The sequence below is a fragment of the Capra hircus genome, chromosome 12 (genome assembly GCF_001704415.2).
Source record: "Capra hircus breed San Clemente chromosome 12, ASM170441v1, whole genome shotgun sequence".
Lineage (NCBI taxonomy): Eukaryota > Metazoa > Chordata > Mammalia > Artiodactyla > Bovidae > Capra > Capra hircus.
Window position 1 is genome coordinate 8,288,658 of NC_030819.1, and position 23,969 is coordinate 8,312,626.

Sequence of the window (23,969 nt, forward strand, 5' to 3'; positions counted from 1 at the left end):
AAGCAGAATAAATCTTGAAAAGAGGGAAATGAACATTTTCTTATTTAAAAACAGGAATTAGGGACTTCCCTGCTGGTCCAGTGGTGAAGACTCTGGGTTCCCAGTGCAGGGGGCTCAGGTTTGATCCCTGATCAGGGAAGTAGATCCTATACACCACAACTAAGATCCAGCACCGTCAAATAAAAGAAATAAATAAATCTTTTTAAAAAAGAATAATAACAATAATAATAAAATAAAAACAGGAGTTAGGAAAGCACTTACCGGAACAGAAGTCATCAGAATATCTGTCATAGACAGCCCGGCAGTCCCTCTCATCACACTCACAGGTGTCCCCATGAATATCCCCCCAGTCTCCAGTGGGGTCCACATCGTGGCAAGAACATTCACCGCACACACAAATCCCTAGAGGGGAAAAATAATTTTGTATGGGTCGAAGGAAGAAAAATCATGAAAGAAAGCATCTTACCCATTGCTCTTTCTTCTGTTGCTCACTTTATATTTGGAAAATATACATGTTCAGGAATTATAGTCTATAGAGGAAAACACCATCTAGAGTGGCCAGTAGAGAGCCTTCATAAACAAAAGTTATTATCCATGCCGATACTTCTGTGGGATTGCAGCATGTGTCAGGAGCACCGTGCTGGTAGGACTCAAAGATAACACCAACACAATTAACATAAAATGTCACCCTTGCTCTCAAGAGGTTTACAATTTATTTGACCCCCCCCCCAAAAAAAAAGCGAATAAAAAAACTAGCACGGAAGCACTAACATTTACTAGGACGTAAATACTCTAAAAGTTGGGAAAGTGGAAGTCAGTGTGAGCAGAAGTAATTAAGGTAGATGGTCTGGACAAGAAGAGAGAAGGGGAAATGTTTTAGGAGCTTTGGAGGTAGAACAATTCAAGGGAGGTCAAGAAAGCGAGAGTGAGCCAAGGAAGGTGGGGATGGACATGGGATCCTAAGCAGACCTGACCCACTGGAGCAGAAGGAGCGTATCCAGAAAGACTGAAAAGCGGGCACGGCTCGATCAGACGAGCCCAGGCTATAGAGGACACTGACGCAGGCGGAGAGCTAGAACTCTGGCTTTTTGGAGATTCGTATAGAGAAGTGTTAAGTTGTAAATCATATAACGTTGTGTGAACTATTAATAATCATCTTTAGGGCAATGATCTTTAGATCATTTGTGAAAGGAACAAAATTAAATCCCTTTCTTACCTCTTACATCAAAGTCAATTCCAGCTGGACTAAAGATTTAAGGATATAAAACCATAAAATGTAAAATAAAATCCATTTTTATTCAAAAACATCAAAGCAAATTATTTAAAGAAAAAATAAAAGAATTAACAACATAAGAATCTAAAATTTTGGCTGAGGGCAAGGCACCAAAAACAAACTAAAAGATAAAAACAGCCGAAACATGTAGTCATATGTATTTAAAAGACGAAGCTACTTTCATAGACATAAGCAATTGTTAAGAATGAATTATCTAAGGACAAATATGCCTACAGAAAAATAGACAAAGGACACTAATTGGAAGTTTTGTAGAGAGAAATAATGACAATAGATCAATGTAAAAATGCTTACAACTCAACCTGTAATGAGTAAGGGTTAAGAGAACTTTAAACAACAGTGAGTTAGAATTATTTCAGACATCAGATAGACAGAAATAAAAAAGATTGTTTTAGGATCAAGAGTTGGTGCAGGTACAGAGTATAAAATGTACAACTTTCTGGATGGCAGTTTCACAACATAGACTCTTTAGATGTATGTTACTTATAACATAAAAGCTCACTTCAATTAATGTATGTAGAGGAAAGGAAAAGAACTGAAAAGTACATGTATAGGAACATTAAATATGGTGGCATCATGTCATTGAAAAACCACTAGTGATCTAAATGTCCATCAGTAGGGTTCCTACATAGCTTGTATAATAAATGAAAACATAAGTGAGTTAGTATGATAAATAATCAGACCTGCCCTGCACAAATTAAAGAGAGGACTTTTCTTTATATTTTTTGTCCCAAGTTCAGGCCTTTTGCTTTCCTTTCTCTGTGTACAGAAACTGGGCATATTTTACTTTTCTGTGTCAACCTTTAAAAAGATAAAACTGGTGGTGTGTTCAGGCTTTCCATGCAAGCGTTACCTATTAAAATGTATCATTCATTTATAGAAATGCAAAAAAATAATTTTCTAGCTTTCTAGATTTTAACTTTTTTATTGAAGGAAACTGACCACTTACTGATAACTTCAAGTAGTCAGAAAAGCCCAACATGGCTATTTATCTACCAGGACAGCCAACAAAGGGAAAAAGAACATGTATTTTCAAGAATTTTCTTCCAAGTGTTTAATACTAGTTGATTTGATATCAACACTTAGTTAACTCACTTTAAATTACATGATAGCAATACTAATATATTTTTGAAATTCCTGCCTAAGGTCAATCTCAATTTCACATGGCTATATTTTATTCACTATCTCATTTTTATTATTGTGTATCAAAGCTAAATGACTCCTATCAATTCAGTATTGTAACCAAGCCTTTGATTGACTCAATTAAGACAAGTGTTTTCTGGAATGCTCTCTGAATAATTAGATGTTCATGCTGTAGCTGGTTCTGTTAGTCAAGAGACATTTAACAGAAGTATCTACAAGAATCGCCTTTTCACTCTACCATGTCATTTCGGGAGGGCTGCCAAAGAAATTACAGTCCCTGAGTTAACTATTTGTTCAGTGAAGCTGAAAGTATGACAGCAACTTTCTTATCTTTCTGCGTTCTGCCCAGTAAAAAAATAAGAAAGGGATGCTTGTTGGTATAGGAAATATTGATTTACATCAAAGTCAAATCCTATAAAAGATGACTTCCACATGGAAGGAAATACACAGAAAAGGTGAGGTAATAATTAAGAGCTTTGTTTTTTCCCCAATTACGTAGTAATGAGTATGAAAGACACACCTCTGTTGCTGCAGACTTTGCCATCTGGAGATGTACATCTTCGCTTGCTCTCCCAGGGGGTGATGTCACACTGGAATTCGCATTTATCTCCATGCCAACCAGCCTGGCAGTAACAGTTTCCACAGTAACACTTTCCGTGGCCTTTACCCAAAATGAATTTTATACAGTGAGGAAAAAAAGCAGCTTTCAAAAGCAGAATTAACTTTCTACCTCTTGGTGATCACTTCTGCCTTTGGAAATAATCAACCTGCTCCACAGTTCTTGCTTAAAATAATCAAATTATGTAGTTTGCCACCGAAACATCATAGGTGTGCCCATATCTACATCATCACACACATAAAGCAAGTCAAGGTGTCCTCTAATTTGTCCTAGCCAGTTGGCTGATGAAAATGACAGAATGTTCAAGAAACTGCATGAAAGACAGAGAAAGCCTACCAGGCCTCCAGTCACAAATGTGTACATCAAACTCAAATGTATATAAGCATTCACTCTGATAGCATTCCTTGAGTCATTTGAAATCAACCATGAGATACCAATGGTGCATACTTCTTTGGATGCACAGTATTAATGACTGAGCCATTTCTTTAGTCAGAGGAAACATTTCATCTTTTCATTCAACAGTATCCGACAAGCTATTGCGTTTTTACCACGTGGCAGAGGGTTTCAGCTAAATCAACTTTTAGTAGTTACTTAAACTACTAACTGTAAATAAAATAGCATGGATCCTTGGTATTAACGTCAAATCCCCTTCCTATCTGTCAAGAGGATACAAGTGCTAGGTAAGGGCAGCCCATCGTTTCGTCTTCAGCTGCACCCCCACACCATTGTAGCTCCTATTGCTCCACAAACTATTACTCTGCTTGTTCATACTTATGTCCATGCAATTTGTAATGATGTCACCTCATCACTTTCTGTGCCCATGTCCAGCAACCCTACAAATTCCCAAAAGATGACAAGTCTTTTTCACCCCAAATCTCCTTGTATATCCTCTTTTTTTCTGTAGTTATGTCAACAACCATGAACGTGTATTCTTGCACCTATGATGAAAAACAGCACCGTTTTGGTTTTTAGTCTATTCTTTCTGCTTTGCATGAATTTATCCTTTATCAGTCTATGGCTAAAGGCTTTGCTCTTGCCTCTCTCTTCTCCATCAGCCATCATCCCAGAGAGGGGCTATTTTTCTTTCTAAACACTCTGGCATTTCTGGCCAACAGCAGGAGTGTCAGTAGGGCCTGGTACACACACATATGAAGGGAAAATACAATAAAATATGCTGGTCTCAGGCTATTTTTGCCTTTCAGATGAGACTTCCTTCATGCAGATACATATCAGAGAGACAGAGAGAGTCAGAGATGAAGAGAAAGTGCTAGAGTGAAATACAGAGAAAGAGACAAGGACTCACTGTATAATGTCATGTTTTCTGTCTAAATGAGCTGCAATTGGAGTATTTACAGAAAACCTCTTCTTAAGCTGGAGATGGGGCTTCCCTGGTGGCTCAGATGGTAAAGAAGCCAGCTGCAATGCAGGAGACCTGGGTTCTATCCCTGGGTTAGTAAGATCCCCTGGAGAAGGGAATGGCTACCCACTCCAGTATTCTTGCCTGGAGAATCCCATAGACAGAGGAGCCTGGCGGGCTACAGTCCATGGGGCCGCAGAGAGTAGGACACGATTGAGTGACTCAGCACACAAGCTAATTGAGAAGGGTCATTTCTACAGCAAATTTTAACTTTTTCACTTAAGCTGACATAAAGACCATCAAATGATTTCATCAATAGTAAAATATAAAAGCTATACATTTTATTCATGGACTTAAAACTATCTCTACATGTATGTATACAAAAATATCACGAGCCAGTGTTATATCACAAGCCTCAGGAACCTGAGGGTTACACTGAAAGGAAACAAGACAATTGCTTACTAAAAGCTTTTCCTAGAAGTCAGGTTTTTGTTTTTTTTTTAAGACTTGATTAACTTCTTAAAGTAGAATTTCCTTTAAGTAGATTATACTTAAAGTAGTATAATCTCAGAAATCTTCAAAGTTTTATTTCCTCTGTCATTATAAGAAATTTATGTAACATGCAGCAGTTTGTTAATCTCATGGAAGGCTTACCATGAGATTAACAAATGATCATAAATCTTCATTCCTCATACCCAAATTCTTTGTATGTTTATAAAATTCAGTACTGACAAGGTTATACTAAAAAATCATTGAGATAGAGGTGAACAGGATTATTAGGATAAATCATGTAAAGCTATACCATATGCAGATATGGAAAATTAAGCAGATATCTTCATAATTCAAGTGAAAATACTATAATAAGACATAGCTGGATAACCGAGATAAAATATAAGCCTTAGGACAATACACAGCCCAGACAACGAACATCATTCTTGGCTTTGTGCAAACTGATGGAGTAAGAAAATCTCTTTTTGAATTGCTTCCCTATTGGGCTGTAAAATCACCTCTCAACAGACTGTTTTCTTGTGAATGATACATGGAAAATCTAGAATCCTACACAGTGCCATCGCCATAGGATTTTATGGGAATGTTGGTTGTCTGTGGTCAGAGAGTTTGCACCATGAAATTGCTTTAGCCTCAAACCAACAGAAATAATGAGTGGAAAGGTTGAGCATTAAACATTTCCTGTTCTTTCCAGGTCAATATTTATATTTACACACGCAAACAGACTTTGCTTTGGCAGTGTGTATCAGAAAACACTGGCTCCACACATGTTCCCTTCCTCTTTTTTGATCTGTGATAACTGCAAATGAAATATCAGGAAGACAAACACATCACATGTGTGGGCAGCTTTATCTAATTTCTAATCATTTTGGAACAAGCCCTTTAGCAGAACTGTCTGAGCAGCATCGAGCTTAGGTCACTGGGTGGAAAAAATGAAGGTTCTTCTCTTTGTTTGTTTTATCCTGGTTGGTGGTACAGCAAGAACACCAGAGAGACAGATCCGAGCTGACCTAAAACAAGAGCATCTGGATGACCACAGGAATTGAAGCCTCAATTTGTTTTGTAAACAAAGCGGCAGCTTAGTGACACTTTATGGCCTTCTGGTTCCTCCCCACCCCGCTGGCTCCTGATCCTTTCAGGGAAAATACTCCTCTGAAATCACCCATTTGGTATGCAGGATAGGATTCTGTGGATGGAGTCTCTTCAGATTTCAATGAAAGAATTAATTACTTATGGATAGAGAGATTAGGCCAGAGGTAAGAAGGATAAAATGTTTCATAACAGCAGCGAAGAGTGCTCCCAAACAAGTGATTCTCACTGCTGTTTACTTTCCTGCCCTGTGCTAGTCTTGGTTGAAACCCTGGGCACAGAGTTGCAGACAGGGAAGCAGAAGAGAAGGGAACTATTAATATAGTACAAGTGGTAAGAAGGGCTTTCCTTGTGGAGCTCCAAACTCCAGGGCAGGTCTCTCTGGGGAGCAATCAATCGCACAGTCTTTGGCATCAGACAGCACGTGTGGGTGTGCAGAATCACTCAGTCATGTCTGGCTCTTTGAAACCCTTTGGGCTGCAGTCTTCCAGGCTCCTCTGTCCATGGGATTTTTCAGGCAAGAATACTGGAGTGGGTTGCCATTTTCTGCTCTAGGGGATCTTTCCAACACAGGGATCGAACCTATGTCTCCTGCACTGAGGCAGGTTCTTTACCCACTTGAGCCAGCAGGGTAGCCAGGCATGAGACAGACAGGAGTCTAAATTCCATTTAACCCTGGCAAGTCATTTCAGATCCTGGTAAATTATCTATTGAATAAGAAGTACTCATTGCTGCTCTTGACATTAGCAAGCCTGCAGTAATTGATACAACAGCAAAATGGATTGAGTAATGGTTGTCTATAGAAACAATCATGAAAATAGTTATCTAAGTGTGTGGGGAGGGATAGATTCCAGGCTAATAATCCAATTGGTCTTCAACGTCCCCAGTAGCACATGAGAGTATTTACAGGGTTATGGTTCAAAACAGGAAAGAAAATGAAATTAAAACATGCAATAGAGAGACTGGGAGAAAAGAGGCGAAATAAAAGCTGAGCAAAGAAGACAGATTCCACTAGGAATACTTCAGAACCATGCAATTGGCCTGTTGCCCTTATGATCTGGCTCTTCTCTGGGAACAATCTGATTCTGCATTTTTTTTTCTTTCTTTTTTTTTAATTTTTTTAAATTTTTATTTTTACTTTATTTTATATACAATACTGTATTGGTTTTGCCATACACTGACATGAATCCATCACGGGTGTACATGCATTTAAAGTACCAGAAAACAACAACAAAATTCTGTAAAGCAATTATCCTTCAATTAAAAAAATAATAAAAAATTAAAGGGAAAAACAAAAAATACTAGTCTGCTCTAAATATCATATGATATCACTTGTAAGTGGAATCTTAAAAAACGATACAAATGAATTTATTTACAAAACAGAAATAGATGCACAAACATACAAAACACACCCTGTTACCAAAGGGGATACCAGGGATAAATTTGGAGTTTAGGATTAACAGATACACACTACTCTATATAAAATAAACAACAAGGACCCACTGCATAAGACAGGAAACGATATTCAATATCTTATAATAACCTATGATGGAAAAGAATCTGAAAAAGAATATATATATGCACAAATATATCATTTGAATCACTATGCTGTACGCTTGAAACTAACACAACACTGTAAATAATACTTCCATAAAATAGTTACAAAATAAAAATTATAAACAATTTTTCACTGGAAAAGACCCTGATGCCTGGAAAGATTCAAGGCAGGAGGAGAAGGGGACGGCGGAGGATGAGATGGTTGGATGACATCACCGACTCAATGGACACGAGTTTGAGCAAACTCCGGGAGCTGGTGAAGGACAGGGAGGCCTGGCGTGCTACAGTCCACAGGGTCGCAGAGAGTCAGACACAACTGGGTGACTGAACAACAGCAACAAAGCTTTATTAATCTGCTCTGAATGCCTTAGTCTATATTTCCTTATATGAAGTATTTTCCAAATAAACACAGGTTCAGCTTAAATGAGTAAACCTAGTACATAAACTCAGAGAGATAAAAGTTCAATGAAACAAGTGACAAAATCAAGTACTTATATTGTTTTTTGCAAAGTTAACATACATACCTCCACAGATTTCTTCTGTTTCATCATCTATGCATTCTCTGTCATCACACTCACAAAATTTACCATAAACAAGTCCATTTCCATCTGAATTATCACATTTACACCTGCCACAGTGACATGTACCTAGACCATTTAAAACAAAGCAAAAATGATTTGTTAAATGCACATAAATGATAATTAATGAATTTTAACCTCTTTTTCATGGATAAAGACAATTTCAATCAAATTTATATTCCCATTAGGTTTTACTGTGGGTATGATGAGATGGATAATGACATTCTTTTTTGAGATTATTGTAGCCCATTAGTTACATTTTACAGCACACAGCTATTATGATTGACCTCTAATAGTTCCATGAATGTAAATCTGAACTCCCTAAGAGCAGAGTTACATTATAAATGTCCATCCAATCAATGCATGAATGAATATCTTCTGATTACACCTGGGTCTGAGTGAACTAAAGCAGAAAATGCTAAGCTTTGTGAGAAAAGTAACCTTGCTTATCTTCCTCACCAGTTATTTATTCAATGCTTTGTGCAATATTTGAGCTTATTATTTATATAATAAATGTTTGTGGCATTCACTATTAAATTTAAATAAATGAAAAAACTCAAATGTTCCTAAAACCTTCATAGCTGTAGTGTTAAAGTGATACCCAGGTCCCTACGACAAAGGGCCCAGAGTGGGTTTTCCTTATGCCTGGAGTCCTAGAGCCTCACCAGACTCTCAGGACAGCTCAGGGTGAAACAGAGGCACCAGAGCCATTTGCTCTACCGCTCTCCACATACCCAGTCAAGTGTAAAAGGATTTGACTACAACCCCTGAGAGTGAGTTCACTGACAATAAAACAGCGTTCAAAAGATACTGAGAAGTAGCATGTCCACTTGAGTAGCTTCCTTTTTAATGCTTATGTTTTAATCTTTAATTGATATCACATCCGTCACCACAGAGTAACTGAGACTTTGTCATTCACTAGAGCTCATCCTAATCTCTGGAAATGCAACAGGTGATCGATTTAGCCATAACCTCCTCTTAAAGCTTTATATGAGTAAAAACTAAAGTGACAAAATAAATGGAGAAGTGCAGAGTGTTGCAGAAACTCACAGTAAGGGGATTTATCTGAGACCTGGTGGTCAAAGGGTCCCTGGGAAATGGCTCTTAAACTGAGAACTGAAAGCCAAGAAAAAATAACAGCTAAGAGAAGTGAGATGGTGAAGAAGCCCACTTCCAGCAAGAGACAAAAGCAATAGCTCTGCATTAAAAGAGGAAATAACAGGGGAGAAAAAGACAGCTGGTGTATAGTGGAAAATAAAGCAGAGGGTGTCGTGAAAGGAAAAAAAGGCCACTAATGGTGAGGCTTATGGAAATCTAAAAGGCTGAGCACTGAAGAATTGATGCTTTCAAATTGTGGTGTTGGAGAAGACTCTTGAGAGTCCCTTGGACCGCAAGGAGATCAAATCAGTCAATCCTAAAGGAAATCAACCCTGACTATTCATTGGAAGGACTGATACTGAAGCTCCAATACTTTGGCCACCTGATGGCCAAAGAGCCGACTCATTGGAAAAGACCCTGATACTGGGAAAGATTGAAAGCAAAAGGAGAAGGCAGGTGGCAGAGGATGAGATGGTTAGATAGTATCACCAACTCAATGGACACGAATTTGAGCCAACTCCAGGAGATAGCAAAGGACAGGGGAGCCTAGTGTGCTGCAGTCCATGGGGTTGCAAGGAGTCAGACAAGATTTAGCAACTGAACAACAACAAAGAGGTCACATTAAAGATTTCCAACTTTCATCCAAGAATAATGAGAAACCATTGAAATATTTCAACAAGGGAGTCACGTGATCATGACTCATTTTCACCAGGTTATTCTGGTTGTCACATGGCGAATGCGTTGAAATGAGGCAAAATGGATTTGAAGGGATGTTGGTCCATCAGTCTGCAGGAAAGAAGATAGAGGCTGACCCAGGTTATGGTCATGAGTTTAGAAAAAAGGAAATACACATGGGGATATTTTCAGGAGAAAGAAAAGATGACTCGGTGACTGGTTTTGAGAGGTAAAGGATGGAAAGGAACTAAAGATATTGAAATTTGAATTGAGCTACTGAATATTGGAAATTCTCTATGCGTTGAACCAGAAGGAACATGGATTTAGGACTAAGGAAGATCTGAAGCTAAATCCAGGTCTTAATCCCCTCTAGCTATACACTTTTGAGGTCATTATTTTTATTCCTAACTCTCAAATTCCTTATCTGCAAATAATGTCTACTTCCTAGAGCTACTTTGAAGAACAAGTGATAAATATATCAGCCTGTCATCTTTCTAAAAACTCTATTGTGTCTAGCACATTGTAGACTTCCAGAAAATGCTGGGTTCTTTGTCTTCTCCCATTAAGACTTCGAGTACATTAGTCATATTCCCAAATATTTTCTCCAGACACATTTTATATTTATACACCCCACTGTTTCCTGGTTTTCAACCCTCTGTGTGATTCTGTTACACGGGTCACTTCTTTCTCTCACAGTCACAAATAAATGGTAATTTCACAGAACCTGAGCTTGTTATTTTTCTTCCTTGAGAATGCCTGTGTGAATTTTACTTTTATTACATTTCATTTGCTTGGGTTTTTTTTCCCCTGAAAACTATTTTGATTTATAAAAGTTCATTTCGAATCTAATGCTACAATTCAAGGGACTGTCTCATCTCTTTTTTTTCTAATTATCACCCTTCTTTTTCATTTTCACATTTATTCATGTTGTCTTTCAACCATTCACATCTCTATTCATTACATTTTCTCATTTCTTATAACACTGGTGAAGTTGTAGGTGCTATAGGAGATAATAAGAGGAATAAAATTAAAATCAAGTAAATCATAGATCAGGAAGAATGTGCTGGAGATGATTGATACTTATCACACAATGGATATATGAAACCAGATGACTCAAAGGCATTTGCAACAGATCTGTGACAAATGCTGTGAAGATAGCATGGACCTCAGGCTGGCTCCGTGAAGGAGGAAAGGCACAGCAAGGGAGTAAGTTTTGAGTTGGCACTTGGTATACAGATAGAATTTCAAGAAGAGGAGATGGAGAAAAGCCTTGCGATGCTGAAGAAAGAGTCTGAGCTAAGGAATAGGATGAAGAATTAAACAACAGTGAAGACTCCGACTTGAGTTTGGAGAAAAGTGTCTGCTGCGGGCAGAAAGTATGGGATCCAGAATATTGGTCAAGGATTTTAGAATGTAACTGTTGGAATACCAGGAGCACTTCCCGGCTGGGGAGAGAGGTGCACCATCATGAGGGTTACGATGCCGTCATTGTTTTCAGGGAAGATGAGAAGGCATAGTCTCTGCTTTGAATTCTACAAATCCTCCCTGACGTCCCCCACAGGCTGGCTCCCTGCAATCCACACATCTGAACCATCCCTGGGTGACGCAGGAAGTTTACAACAGTTCAGAGCCTTCCTGTCTTACTCATCAAGTGGAATTCACAACTGAGCCTCCAAGAAACGGCATATGGAAGCCCCGGCAGACGCGCCAGACTCGTGCGCTCACGCTGTGTCAAACCGTGGCTCTTTCTTGATTGCCAATTAGCTCAGTCTCTAGAATTGGTCTTCTGTCTCATGCTAGATTATTTTAGTTCTGACTTTTCATTTTGCCTAATATAGCTGGCTCTTTCTAGGATGACTCCCTGTCTTGAACACCAGCCTATATCCCTGATGCGATGGTGCGGGAGACTCGTTCTGCTCTGGCTCGGCTCTGCAGACTATGCCTTGCCATTCTGCGCCCCTCTGGAGCCTCCTTCTGGGACTCCTTTGGTCCCCAGCTCCATCTCCCTCTCCCCCTGCCCTTCGGTCTTCTTCCGCACTCCATACAGCTCCTCTTCCCTTTCTGCTCCAAGCTGCTTCCTGAAAATCACACTGCAGTATGAGGGGGAAAGATCAGTAATAGCAACTCAGTTGTTGCTGTTGTCTGTTGCTAAGTCGTATCCGACTCTTAGTAACATCTTCAGTTCAGTTCAGTCACTCAGTTGTACCCAACTCTTTGCAACCCCAATGGACGGTAGCCCGCCACGGACTGTAGCATGCCAGGCTCCTCTGTCCTTCACTATTTCCCAACATTTACTCAAATTCAAGTCCATTGAGTCAGTGATGCCATCCAACCATCTCATCCTCTGCTGCTCCCTTCTCCTTTTGCCTTTAACCTTTCCCAGCATCAGGGTCTTTTCCAGCGAGTTAGCTCTTCCTATCAGGTGGCCAAAGTATTAGAGCTTCAGCTTCAGCATCATTCCTTCCAATGAATATTCAGGGTTTATTTCCTCTAGGATTGACTTGTTTGATCTCCTCATTATCCAAGGGACTCAGACTAACACAACTTGTGGGCAGTGGGCCTGAACTAGGCTGGTAGAAGTAGGCATTAAAGAAAGACATGTGAGGACAAGATCCCCAAAGTAAGCTTGAAAGGCAAAGAAACTGAGAGGAGAGTATGAGAGTAAAAAAGATTGTGTTGTCTGTGAAAATTGTCTAAAGACACATTAAAGGAGTCTGAAGATTTATGACAACCAGACGTGACACTGCCCCTAGACTGGAACAGAGGTGGGGGCGATGCTATACAAGGCATTGCTGGGTCAGTTGACGAAACTGGAATATGCACAGTAGATTACATAAAAATACTATATCCATGTTAAAAAATAGAGGTAAGAATATCTTAGAAATGCATTTTATACCTTATCCTACGTGTTTCATCATAAAGCAGTTCTGTAAATTTTCTCCTTTTGGATTGTTGAGATGATGATGTAGTGAATCACATGTTTAGATTCCATGATAGTCGAACATTTTTACTATTAAATAGCTAAATAATTCTTAGTTAAAAGAAACAGTTAAACTAATTCTTAGGTGGCTAAAATGTATTATTAAATTTTTAATAATTATTAAATGTATTATTATTTAAAAAAAAACACTGGATTTGAAAATCAATCAATCCAAAATAGACTGCAAAAAAAACAAAACTGAAATTGATTTCAAAACTTATTACTGAAAGAAGTTTAGAAAGCATGAAGTTGAGAGAGAGGGAGAGAGAGAGAGAGAGAGAGAGAGAGAGAGAGAGTGTGTGTGTGTGTGTGTGTGTGTGTGTGCGCGCGCGCGCGCGCACAGGTGTGTGTGTTTGGAGGGTGGGTATTGTGAACCAGAAGTAAAAACATTTTACTAAGAAGAAAGAAAAGAAGGAAGTGCTGGAGAGAAGCCAGGAGAGTGACAGCTAACACCTGACTGTCAGGACTTCCGTCCTGGTTCCTGGCTGCACCAGTCACAACTTCCCTTGGAAATAGCCCTGATTACTATTAACAAAACAGCCTACTGCCCTGAATCTACACAGAGCAATTCCTCTCAAAGACTGTGAAAAGGTCCCAGCTGTGATTGCAAAAGGAGTCCCCCAATCACAGGAACTTCAGGAGGGCAGGTATTCACGTGTCGTCAAACCCTGGCCTGGAGCACACAAAGCAAGAACTCATACCCCCAGATCTACTTAAGAAGGGGTGCCCAACCTCCGGGATCTAATGCCTGATGATCTGAGACGGAGCTGATGTAATAATAATAGAAATAAAATGCACAATAAATGCAATGCCCTTGAATCATCCCTAAACCATCCATCCCACTGTCAGTCCTTGGAAAAAGTGAAACTGGTCCCTGGTGACAAAAAGGCTGGGGACCACTGTGCTGAAGAACTACCCAGAGAACTTTAAAAACCCACTACAGTTCATAGCAGATGCCAAAGCAATGAAGTCAGAGCCTCCAGTGAGGACAGGAGCATTCCCAGTTTCAACCAGGGTTGAGAATATAAACTGACTTTGAGCTTTTATGTGCTCAACTGTCAAAAAAATATTTAAGTATAGTAATATTGGCTACACATCATTAAAACACAAACCATAGTTGTTGAGTTTTATATGATTTGGGTAATTAATTTTAACAGCTCCTCTGTACATTTCTAAAAAAAATAGTTTGAAATGACATCTACAAGATAGAAAAATACTTCAGTTAAATAAAACTCTTGCTGTAACTATCTTCTTCGATGGGTTTCACATCCAGGACACCTGAAACCTCCATCAAATTTGAAAAGTTTAGTTCTATCTGATGGTAACATATGAATTCAAAGCCCCCTTGATCTGTAACAGAGAACAATTAATTCAGTTTATACAAATCCTTTTTAAAAGAATTAATCCAGCATTTGAAAATATGGCTCACAGTTGACATAAAATGCTGTCAGGGGTTTTTATTCCAGAAAATATCCTGCTTGAAGGAGGCATGCGGAACAGCTGGAGAGCATCAGACTTGCCAGTCTCAGCAAGATGACATTTTTCCCAATTGATTTATCTGAATTTCATTTCAAAAAAAAAAATACACTCAAAAGCAGTCTCACTCCAAGGTTCAACATTTCTCGACGCCTACATGTTTCCATTAAGAACCCAACTTTGATGATTTCATGTGAGGATGCTCTGGGGACAGAATGCTTACCTGCATTAGAGCAGATGATGTCTTGAGAATTCTTGCACATCTGGTTACTCTTTTTCTTGGTCAGGTCACAGTTGGTTGGGTACTGGCAAGCGTCACCAAACCATCCTTCATCACACTTGCATCTGCCACAGTCACACTTACCGTGGCCTGAGAATTTAACAACATCCAGTTAGACTTAGATTGTTCTCCAAAGAATCTCAAGAGTGATGCTGGCTCAGGAATGAACCGTAATAAATTCAAACACAAGTATATGACAGCAGCTGGCAGGGGAGAGGGGGCATGGAACACTATTTATACTCCATACAATGGACTATGTGGGCTTTATTTCCAAAATCAACTTTGATAACTCATTCTAAAAACATTAACTCATAGAGACATTAGGCTAGATAATTAACCAGAGGTCTAAAAAACACATGATCAGAAAATTTAGCACCAAAAAAGTCCACCAGGCACTTGCACATTTAAGACACAAAAACCCAATAAAAATTGTTTCCATTTAGCTGAATTTTATAACACACAAAACCACAAACTCTAAGTAAGGAATCTTAGATAAAATTCTACTAAACATTGGCCTTATGTTTATTTGAATTTCATATGCAATAAAATTGTTTATCTTCCCTGGCGGCTCAGAGGTTAAAGCGTCTGCCTCCAATGCAGGAGACCCGGGTTCAATCCCTGGGTCAGGAAGATCCCCTGGAGAAGGAAATGGTAACCCACTTCAGTACTCTTGCCTGGAGAATCCCATGGACGGAGAAGCCTGGTAGGCTACAGTCTATGGGGTCGCAGAGTCGGACACGACTGAGCGACTTCATAGTAAATATATATCTCTATATATTTATAATTTTCCCACTTTGGGATAAGATTAACAAGAAAAATAAGTACAAATTTTGTTTCCTGATGGAAAATTTGGTTCAGGAGTCAAAAGGATAAGAGTCATAGCCATCCACCTTCACAAAAGTCTCTCAACCTTTCATTCTCTCAAATCAACATTTTGCTTTTTTTATTTTTGCGGTCATTAATTTTATCGAGACTTGTTTGAAGAAGCCAGCTAATGTTTTTATTGACTGCATATTAGACAGAAGTGCAAAACACATACAATCCTTGGTCTTTGTCCTCAAGGGATTTACAAACTGCAAAGTCAAGGTTAATATGTAAAGAGGATTGTGTTATGTTCAGCCAGAACTGTTTGTTGTATGAAGTTGAAGGATGTACTCTATGACCTACAGAAGAGGAGAAAGACTTTCTGGACTTCTTTGACCTTTAACTGGGCTTTGAAAGGTGAGCAGAGTTTGAATGGGTTGTAGGGAGAATGAAGAAGAAGGTGCTAGTCACTCAGTCTTGTCTGACTCTTTGTGACCACATGGACTGTAGCCCACCAGGCTCTTCTGTCCATGGAATTCTTCAGGCAAGAATGCTGGATTTCCTTCTCCAGGGGATCTTCCTGACCCAGGGATCGAACCCTGGTCTCTGGCACTGCAGGCAGACTCTACCATCTGAGCCAGAGAGAGGGTATTTGTATATTATTCAAGATGACAGTGCTATGTCTTCGTGCCTATTTCAGGTACTATGAATTTCTCATAGGCCACAGTGAAACGGAATCATAGATCTGAGGCCAACAGTCATTCGAGGTGGCGGCCAAAACCCACATGATGAGGTCCAGATGGTCAGTCAGCGTGGATGGCTCAAAGGCATGCCATGTGGGCATGTCGGGCAGAGCCTGGGTCTCTGATCGGCTCTGACTTTAAAACTCCTCTGCATGTGGCCCAGTCCATGTAAGGGTTTCTATTCCTGTTGCATTTTTCAAATTAATTATTCTGTTTTACAAACAACACCTTGCCTGCACCTTAACTGCAATTCATTTTATCCAGTGCATGTTACTTTGTCAAACTGATTGTATCATCTTGCATCCCTGTCTGCTCCTACACGATAATGTCAATCTCAGCCAACTTGGTATCACTGACAAGCATAAGTGATCTCTCCCCCCAACCATCCAGTCTATTTATGAACGTATTGAGCCAAATTCTTAAAGTGGCTAAACCTCGTTTGGTGAATTAAGAATCTCGGTCACTGTAACGATTCTTTAATAATATTGGTGTATTAGGTTAAACAATGTGAAATGGCACTTTTAAAATAAATTTATTTATTTTTAATTGAAGGATAAGTGGTTTACAATATTGTGTTGCTTTCTGCCATACACCAACATGGATCACTCATAGGTACACATAGGTCCCCCCTCTCTAGAATCTCCCTCTCACCCCATCCCACCCCTCTAGGTTGTCACAGAGCAACAAGTTTGAACTACCTGTTTCATACAGCAAAGAAAACAGCCACTTCTATGTAAATGTCAGCTATTTTTTTATGGTTCATCCCAATAACGAAAGCCCCATAGCAACTATGAAGAAAATAAGAATGATTTAGAAGAAAAGGAAGTATCTAGAAAAAGAATACATCTTTTATATTGGATGGAAGATGTTAAACTCCAAACTAGGTATATATGACAGAGGTGAGTAACGGTTTGTGAGTCAAAAGCTACAGACTTTTTAAAATGGAGGAGACTTGGAAAAATAGAGGAAAAATTAGGAAAATGTACAGATGATACTAAAAGGCTCATTCATATCACAATGACTCCATAAAGCATCAGTAGAAGCTATATTTTAGGTGCTTATACCCCAAAGTTATTAGTACATGGAGGTGCAGTTTCAGAAACTTCTTCCATAAAAGGCTCTATGATAAAATAAACATGGAAAGAGACATGCTATATTCTTCTCTTAGAGTCTCATGATATATACCAGCACACCGAAGCCCATCAGAGGTGTTTTCAAGCTATTTAACTTTATTTAGATTACACAATTTTTTTATTAGGGGGCCCCTTTTCCTCACATCTTATGTTAACATCTTAAGCACACACTGCCAGCTGATGTGTTTTCACCTTTTCCTTAAGGATCTGACTACAGGCAAAGATGACAGCCAAGGTCAGCTGTTTTTATGTTTTATCTAAACTTCATGCCCGGTAGGGTCTTCTTGATTCGCTTTCCTCCATTTAGGAAAGTGCGTGGGAGTAGACTTTTTTTTTCTTTTTTTACTGTCAAAAATTACCAAGGAATAGCCTATATAACTTTATCAGGAGATAAGTGCACAATGTTTTTAGAAAGAAAAGAATCTTTAAATAAGTCTTACTCTTTGAAAGGGAAAGTGTCACTCAGTCATGTCCGACTCTTTGCGACCCCTTGGACTGTAGCCCAGTAGGCTCTCTGTCCCTGGAATTCTCCAGGCAAGAATACTGGAGTGGGTAACCATTTCCTTCTCCAGGGATCTTCCCAACCTGGGTCTCCTGTGTTGCAGGCAGATTCTTCACTGTGAGCCACCAGGGAAGATCCTCTTTAAACAAGGTTAAAAAGAACTTTGGCCAACCTCAGGGAATGAGGCTGCTGTAGTATCAAAGCAAGGTAATCTCCATTGTAGTGTCAACAACGTGGCTTCGCCGAACATCCCATTTGGCAAAACACCTGATCCACTGTGTACTAGTTTGCTGCAGCTGTCATCCAAAGTACCATAAACTGAAAGGCTTAAAACAACAAAAATTTCCTCACTCTAGCACCCGCAAACTGACATGAAGGTGCCAATGGCCTGATTCCTTCTAGAGGCTCTGCCAGAGACATGCTCCCGTTCCCGTCTCCCACCTACTGGCTCCTGTTCCCGTCTCCCACCTACTGGTGGCTGCCTGCAGTCCTGGTGCTCCTTGTCTGAGCAAGCTTTCCTTGCTCCGCTTCTCTCTTCATGTGGTTTTTCCTCTGCGTGTCTGTGTCTTCAAATCTTTCTCCTTATAAGTGCATGGGTCACTGGATTTAGAGTCCATCAGACTTCTGGAGGACCTCATCTTAATTACATCTTCAAAGACTGTCTTCCCAAATGTCACATTCAAGTCACCAGGTGGGGGGATTTCACCCATCCTTTACTGGGGCATAATTTAATCCTCAAGAGTTGCAAGTAATAGATCCTGATTACCCTCTTTCCTACCTAGATGGAATATTTAAAAGCAGAGACATCACTTTGCCAATAAAGGTCCATCGAGTTAAAGCTATGGTTTCTGTAACAGTCACATAAGGATGTGAGAGTAGGACCATAAAGAAGGCTGGGTGCAGAAGAATTTATCTTTCAAACTGTGATGCTGGAGAAGACTCTTGAGAGTCCCTTGGACGGCAAGGAGATCAAACCATCAATCCGAAAGGAAATTAACCCTGAATATTCATTGGAAGAACTGGTGCTGAAGCTGAAGCTCCAATACTTTGGCCACCTGACGCAAAGAACCGACTCATTGGAAAAGACCCTGGTACTGGGAAAGACTGAAGACACAAGAAGGGGACGACAGAGAAGGAGATGGTTAAATGGCATCACTGACTCAATGGATATGAGTTTGAGCAAAATCCAGGAGATGGTAAAGAACAGGGAAGCCTGGCATGGTGCAGTCCATGGGGTCACAAAGAGTCAGACATGAATTAGCCACTGAACTGAACTACATATTCACATATAAGATGTGGTCTTTTTATTCCCTCTTAGATATGAAAATAAATGGCTAGAGCCGAGAGCAGCTGCCCCCTCCCCATTTCTATGCTATACTAGGAGGGCCTGAGAATCCCCACCGGCAGCCCGGCCCAGGTCCACATGTGCTTCCACGGCTCTGCTAGCCCCTCTTTTCCCCGACTCCTCCCACAATCGAAGTCTCTGATCACCCCAGTCCCAGGACATCTGCACCACCCCAGACTAGGGGCAAAGCCACAGCAAGCTCTGGAAGACATGTGGAGATCTTCGTGGTAGAAGGTCCTGGTCCCAGTCTCCCTGGGCTAGGGGAACAGAGGTGGAATGGACTACTACTCAGCCATGAGAAAGAAGGTGATCCTGGCATTTGGAACAACATGAAGGCAAAATGCAAAGTGAAATAAGTCAGATGGAGAAAGAGAAATAGTGCATAATTTCACTTACACATGGAATCTGAAAATAACAAGCCAAGCAAACAAGCCAAAAACCAAACTCATAAAAAAAAAAAGAGGTTTGTATTTAACAGGGTGGGGACAGAGAATTGGATGAAGGTACAGACTTCCAGTAGTATGATGAATAAGTACCAGTCTGTCATGTACAACACAATGACCATAGTTAACATACATTGGGCTTCCCTGGTGGCTCAGATGCTAAAGAATCTGCCTCCAGTGCAGGAGACCCAGGTTCAGTCCCTGGGTTGGGAAGATCCCCTGGAGAAGGGAAACAGAAACCCCCTCCAGTATTCTTGCCTAGAGAATCCCCATGGACAGAGGAGCCTGGTGGCTACAGTCCATGGGATTGCAGAGAGTCAGACACGACTGAGTGACTAAGTGCTCGTGTGCGTGTGCACACACACACACCCACACACACGCACACACAATGAAGCAGTGGTCCTCAACCTTTTTGGCACTAGGTACCAATTTTGTGGAAGATAATTTTTCCACTGACCAGGGCAGGGAATGTTTTCAGGATAATTCAAGCTCATTACATTTATTGTGCACTTTATTTCTATTATTATTACATCAGGTCAACTTTAGATTATCAAGAATTAAATTCTGGAGGTTGGGGACCCTCCTGTATAGTATATTCAAAAGTTAAGGAAGTCAATCCTAAGTGTTCTCATGACAAAGAGAAAACAACATTCCCTTCTTTCTTTGTATTTCTATGAGATGACAGATGTTAACCAAAGTTATTGTGGCTATTATTTATATGTAAATTATTATGCTGCACACCTTAAGCTTACACAATGCCATGTCAACTGTATCTTAATAAAGCTGGAAATAAATCTTGCTTATTAATTACTATACCATCATTACTACTGAAAATAATTCTTCATCTATAGGAGGATAGATGTTAAAAAATTATTCTCTATGCATGTCAGATACACTGCTAGAGCCACACAGTAACCTTGAAATAGACTGTTTTAATCTGAGAACTCAGTTGGCCCTGCAAATCTAACTTCTTGTTGCTTAGTTGCCAAGTTGTGTCTGGCTCTTTGCAACCTCATCAACCGTAGCCCACTAGGTTCCTCTGTCCATGGGATTTCCCAGGCAAGAATGCCGAAGTAGGTTGCCATTTCCTTCTTCAGGAGATATTCTCGACCCAGGGATCGACCCCTCATCTCCTGCATTGGCAGGCAGATTCTTTACACTGAGCCACCTGGAAAGCCCACAGATCTACTTGCTTTGGTCAAACAGGTAAACTTCCAAGACCAGCATTGTATCCTAATGTCCAGTGGATTCAAACAAGCTCATTTAATAATAGACACACTCAATTTTTCTCCTGTTCTTTCTAAGCCACTATAGCTCTTCCAGCCTCTCTGCCACCTCTAAATTCTAAGAAAAGGATCCCTTGGCTAATGTTACAATTATTTCATGGTTTGTAATAGAAATGACTATTTTCAAGACAGGGGCACCAGTCCCTCCCTGTTTCTTTATTTTAAAAAAAAAAGACTTCTTAGATAGTTATTGCCCACTTCTATGTGAAGAATGGAAGGATTCTGCATAGAAGGGAACTTTGCCCCAGCAATGGAAAGATCTGCTCTCTAGTCTTGCCTGGACACTAATCCACACATGACCTGGATTAGGAAAGTGGAAAAGAGGAGAGGAAAGGAAAACTAATAAGTACTGGTTTCCGGGTAGAGTGATAAGTACTTTATGCAGGCTAGTCTCTTTGGCTTCCATAAGGAGCCAGTGAGATAGATTTTGTTTCCTTGTTTTACAAATAAGAGGAACAAAGTATAATTAGCTCACTTAGCTGAAAAGTTGTGTTTTTCCTATTACAATCAACATTATCCATCTAATTGCAATGCAGTAAACATGAGAGGTCAAACCAGTCCATCCTAAAGGAAATCAACTCTGATTACTCACTGGAAGGACTGGTGCTGAAGCTGAAACTCCAAGACTTTGGCCACCTGATGTGAAGAACTGACTCATTGGAAAAGACCCTGATGCTGGGAAAGACTGAGGGCGAGAAGAGAACGGGGCTCAGAGGATGAGGTGGTTGCATGGCATCACTGACTCACTGGACAGGAGTTTGAGCAAACGCAGGGAGACAGTGAAGGACAGGGAAGCCTGGCGCGCTGCAGTTCATGGGGTCACAGTCAGACATGATTGAGCAACTGAGCAACAACATGGAAGCAGCTTTTTGCTCCAGGAACAGTGGTGTCAGTGAGGACCGGCGGCTTGATGACACCAGTTTAGTCTCTGATGTTTCCTTTCCTAACTCACATGCTCAGAACTGCATTCCTCAATACTTGTTGAAAGAATCCTAACAGCAAAATCATCAGACTTTACTACTGAAAATTAAACAATGCTAAGGCTGGCAGATTAAAGAATTCAGGAGTCTAGTTATCTGATTTCTCTAGACCTCACTGTGCTGATCCGCAAAGTTAAGAGATTGGACTGAATCACCCCCAAGATTCCTTTCACCTTGAAAACTCCATACTACAGCCTCAGTTATCTTTTTTTTGTTACAATAAACCAAGTTAGTCCCTTCAAACAGTGCATTCAACATATTAAATCAGGGGAGTGGTGGTGGATATTGTTACTGAATCTGTTTGCTACTGACAATATCATGAAACAAAATCCTACTTGTTACTCAAAGCACCCACTAAAATACTGTACATTATCCTGATAAGTTTATTTTTAAAGTGGGTTTGGGTTGAATACTGCTAAAATTCAGGGATTTAACATTAGAATTCTGGTAACCTGAAATAATTATACATTGTAAAACAGAAAATATAAACTATAGCAAACAATACACAATATTTTGGCAGAATCGTGGGTAGTAAATTCACAAACATATAATTATACATCATATTCAAGAATTATACAAGACACTCAGACACAAGCACTAGCTTGGAAATTCGGGAAACCTAGGTGCTCATATACGTTCTGCCATAGTTGGTCTTCTGATCTTCACCAGGTGAGTTAATATTCTAACATCTTAGGACTCATTTGTTCTTTGTGGTCTGGTAACTTAAACATGTATATAAATACAGTATTTCTCAAGGGATGCAGGGTATGTGTCTTTAAAGTGAAAGTCGCTCAGTCCAGTCATGTCCGAGTCTTTGCGACCCCATGGACAATACAGTCCATGGAATTCTCCAGGCCAGAATACTGGAGTGGGTAGTTGTTCCCTTCTCCAGGGGATCTTCCCAACCCAGGGATCAAATCCAGGTCTCCCGCATTGCAGGTGGATTCCTTATGAGCTGAGCCACCAGGGAAGCCCCAAAATACTGGAGTGGGTAGCCTATCCCTTCTCCAGGGAATCTTCCCAACCCAGGAATCGAACCAGGGTCTCCTGCATTGCAGGAAGTTTCTTTATCAGTTGAGCCAACAGGGAAGCCCAAGTGTCTCTAGTGGGGGGTTATTAGAATTGTCTTCCCTGCTCTGTTTTACCCACGTTTATCAAGAAGCTGCTGTTTCCACCCTACCCCATCATTAGAGGATGTACTATATTTCTCAGGTGTCTTGAGAAGGGAAAGAGAAAGAAAGATTACTGGACCAGATGATAGAAACTTTCAGTTCTCTATTCCTCTAGCTCCAGTTCTAAGAGCTTTTTCATCAGAAATCTTTACCAAGATTCCCTCATTTTCTTCTGTAATTAAAAAAAAATAAAATGTACCCTCAGTTCCTTTAGTTTCTTCCTTGGCTTGTTGCTCTGTGTAGGGGTATTTTATTCAAGAGCGACTCTTCACCTCAAGAAGCCACTCAAGTCTTGTGAAAGTCGCCCAGTCGGATCCGGCTCTTTGCAACCCCATGGACTGTAGCCTGCCAGGCTCCTCTGTCCGTGGAATTTTCCAGGCAAGAATACCGGAGTGGGTTGCCATTTCTCACTATCCACCAACAGTATTTCTTAGTTGATGGAAATGAACTTAGTCAAACTGGAATCTAAGAATCTCAGAACACTGTAACCAGACTAGGAAACTGGGAATGAGTGACATCTCCCCAGTTTTACTAGGAACAAAATGAAGCTCGATGCTCACCATCACCCACCTCCTTCTCATTTAGATAGAGATATGTGTCAAGGAATCGGGCCAATGGAGATATGTATATATGGATCTCAATGGAGATACTTATATGTATATATGTATACATAGGTGAAACAGCTGTGAACGGGCAAGCACACGATACAGGCCACATATATGGACATACATACATGTTTATATATGTCCATATTATATACTCTTGGGTAGCTCACTCATGTATAACTGATTCACTTTGCTGTACAGCAGAAACCAATGCACTGTTGTAAATCAACTGCATGCCAACAAAAATAAATCTTAAAAAGTCAATAGGAAAAAAATTCAATAGAAATCCCCCATATAACAAAGCAC

At 40.1% G+C, this 23,969-nt stretch overlaps 1 protein-coding gene across 1 annotated transcript in view; it reads right to left on the bottom strand.

Annotated features, from left to right (window-relative positions):
* ITGBL1 (integrin subunit beta like 1) overlaps positions 1-23,969 on the bottom strand; it is a 231,411-nt gene that overhangs the window by 120,975 nt on the left and 86,467 nt on the right. The window contains exons 3-6 of the mRNA XM_018056382.1: positions 14,594-14,740; positions 8,088-8,210; positions 2,955-3,095; positions 262-402 (exon numbers count right to left, since the gene is read on the bottom strand). Of these exons, the coding sequence (XP_017911871.1) occupies positions 262-402; positions 2,955-3,095; positions 8,088-8,210; positions 14,594-14,740 (552 nt within the window). The remainder of the gene's footprint in view (positions 1-261; positions 403-2,954; positions 3,096-8,087; positions 8,211-14,593; positions 14,741-23,969) is intronic.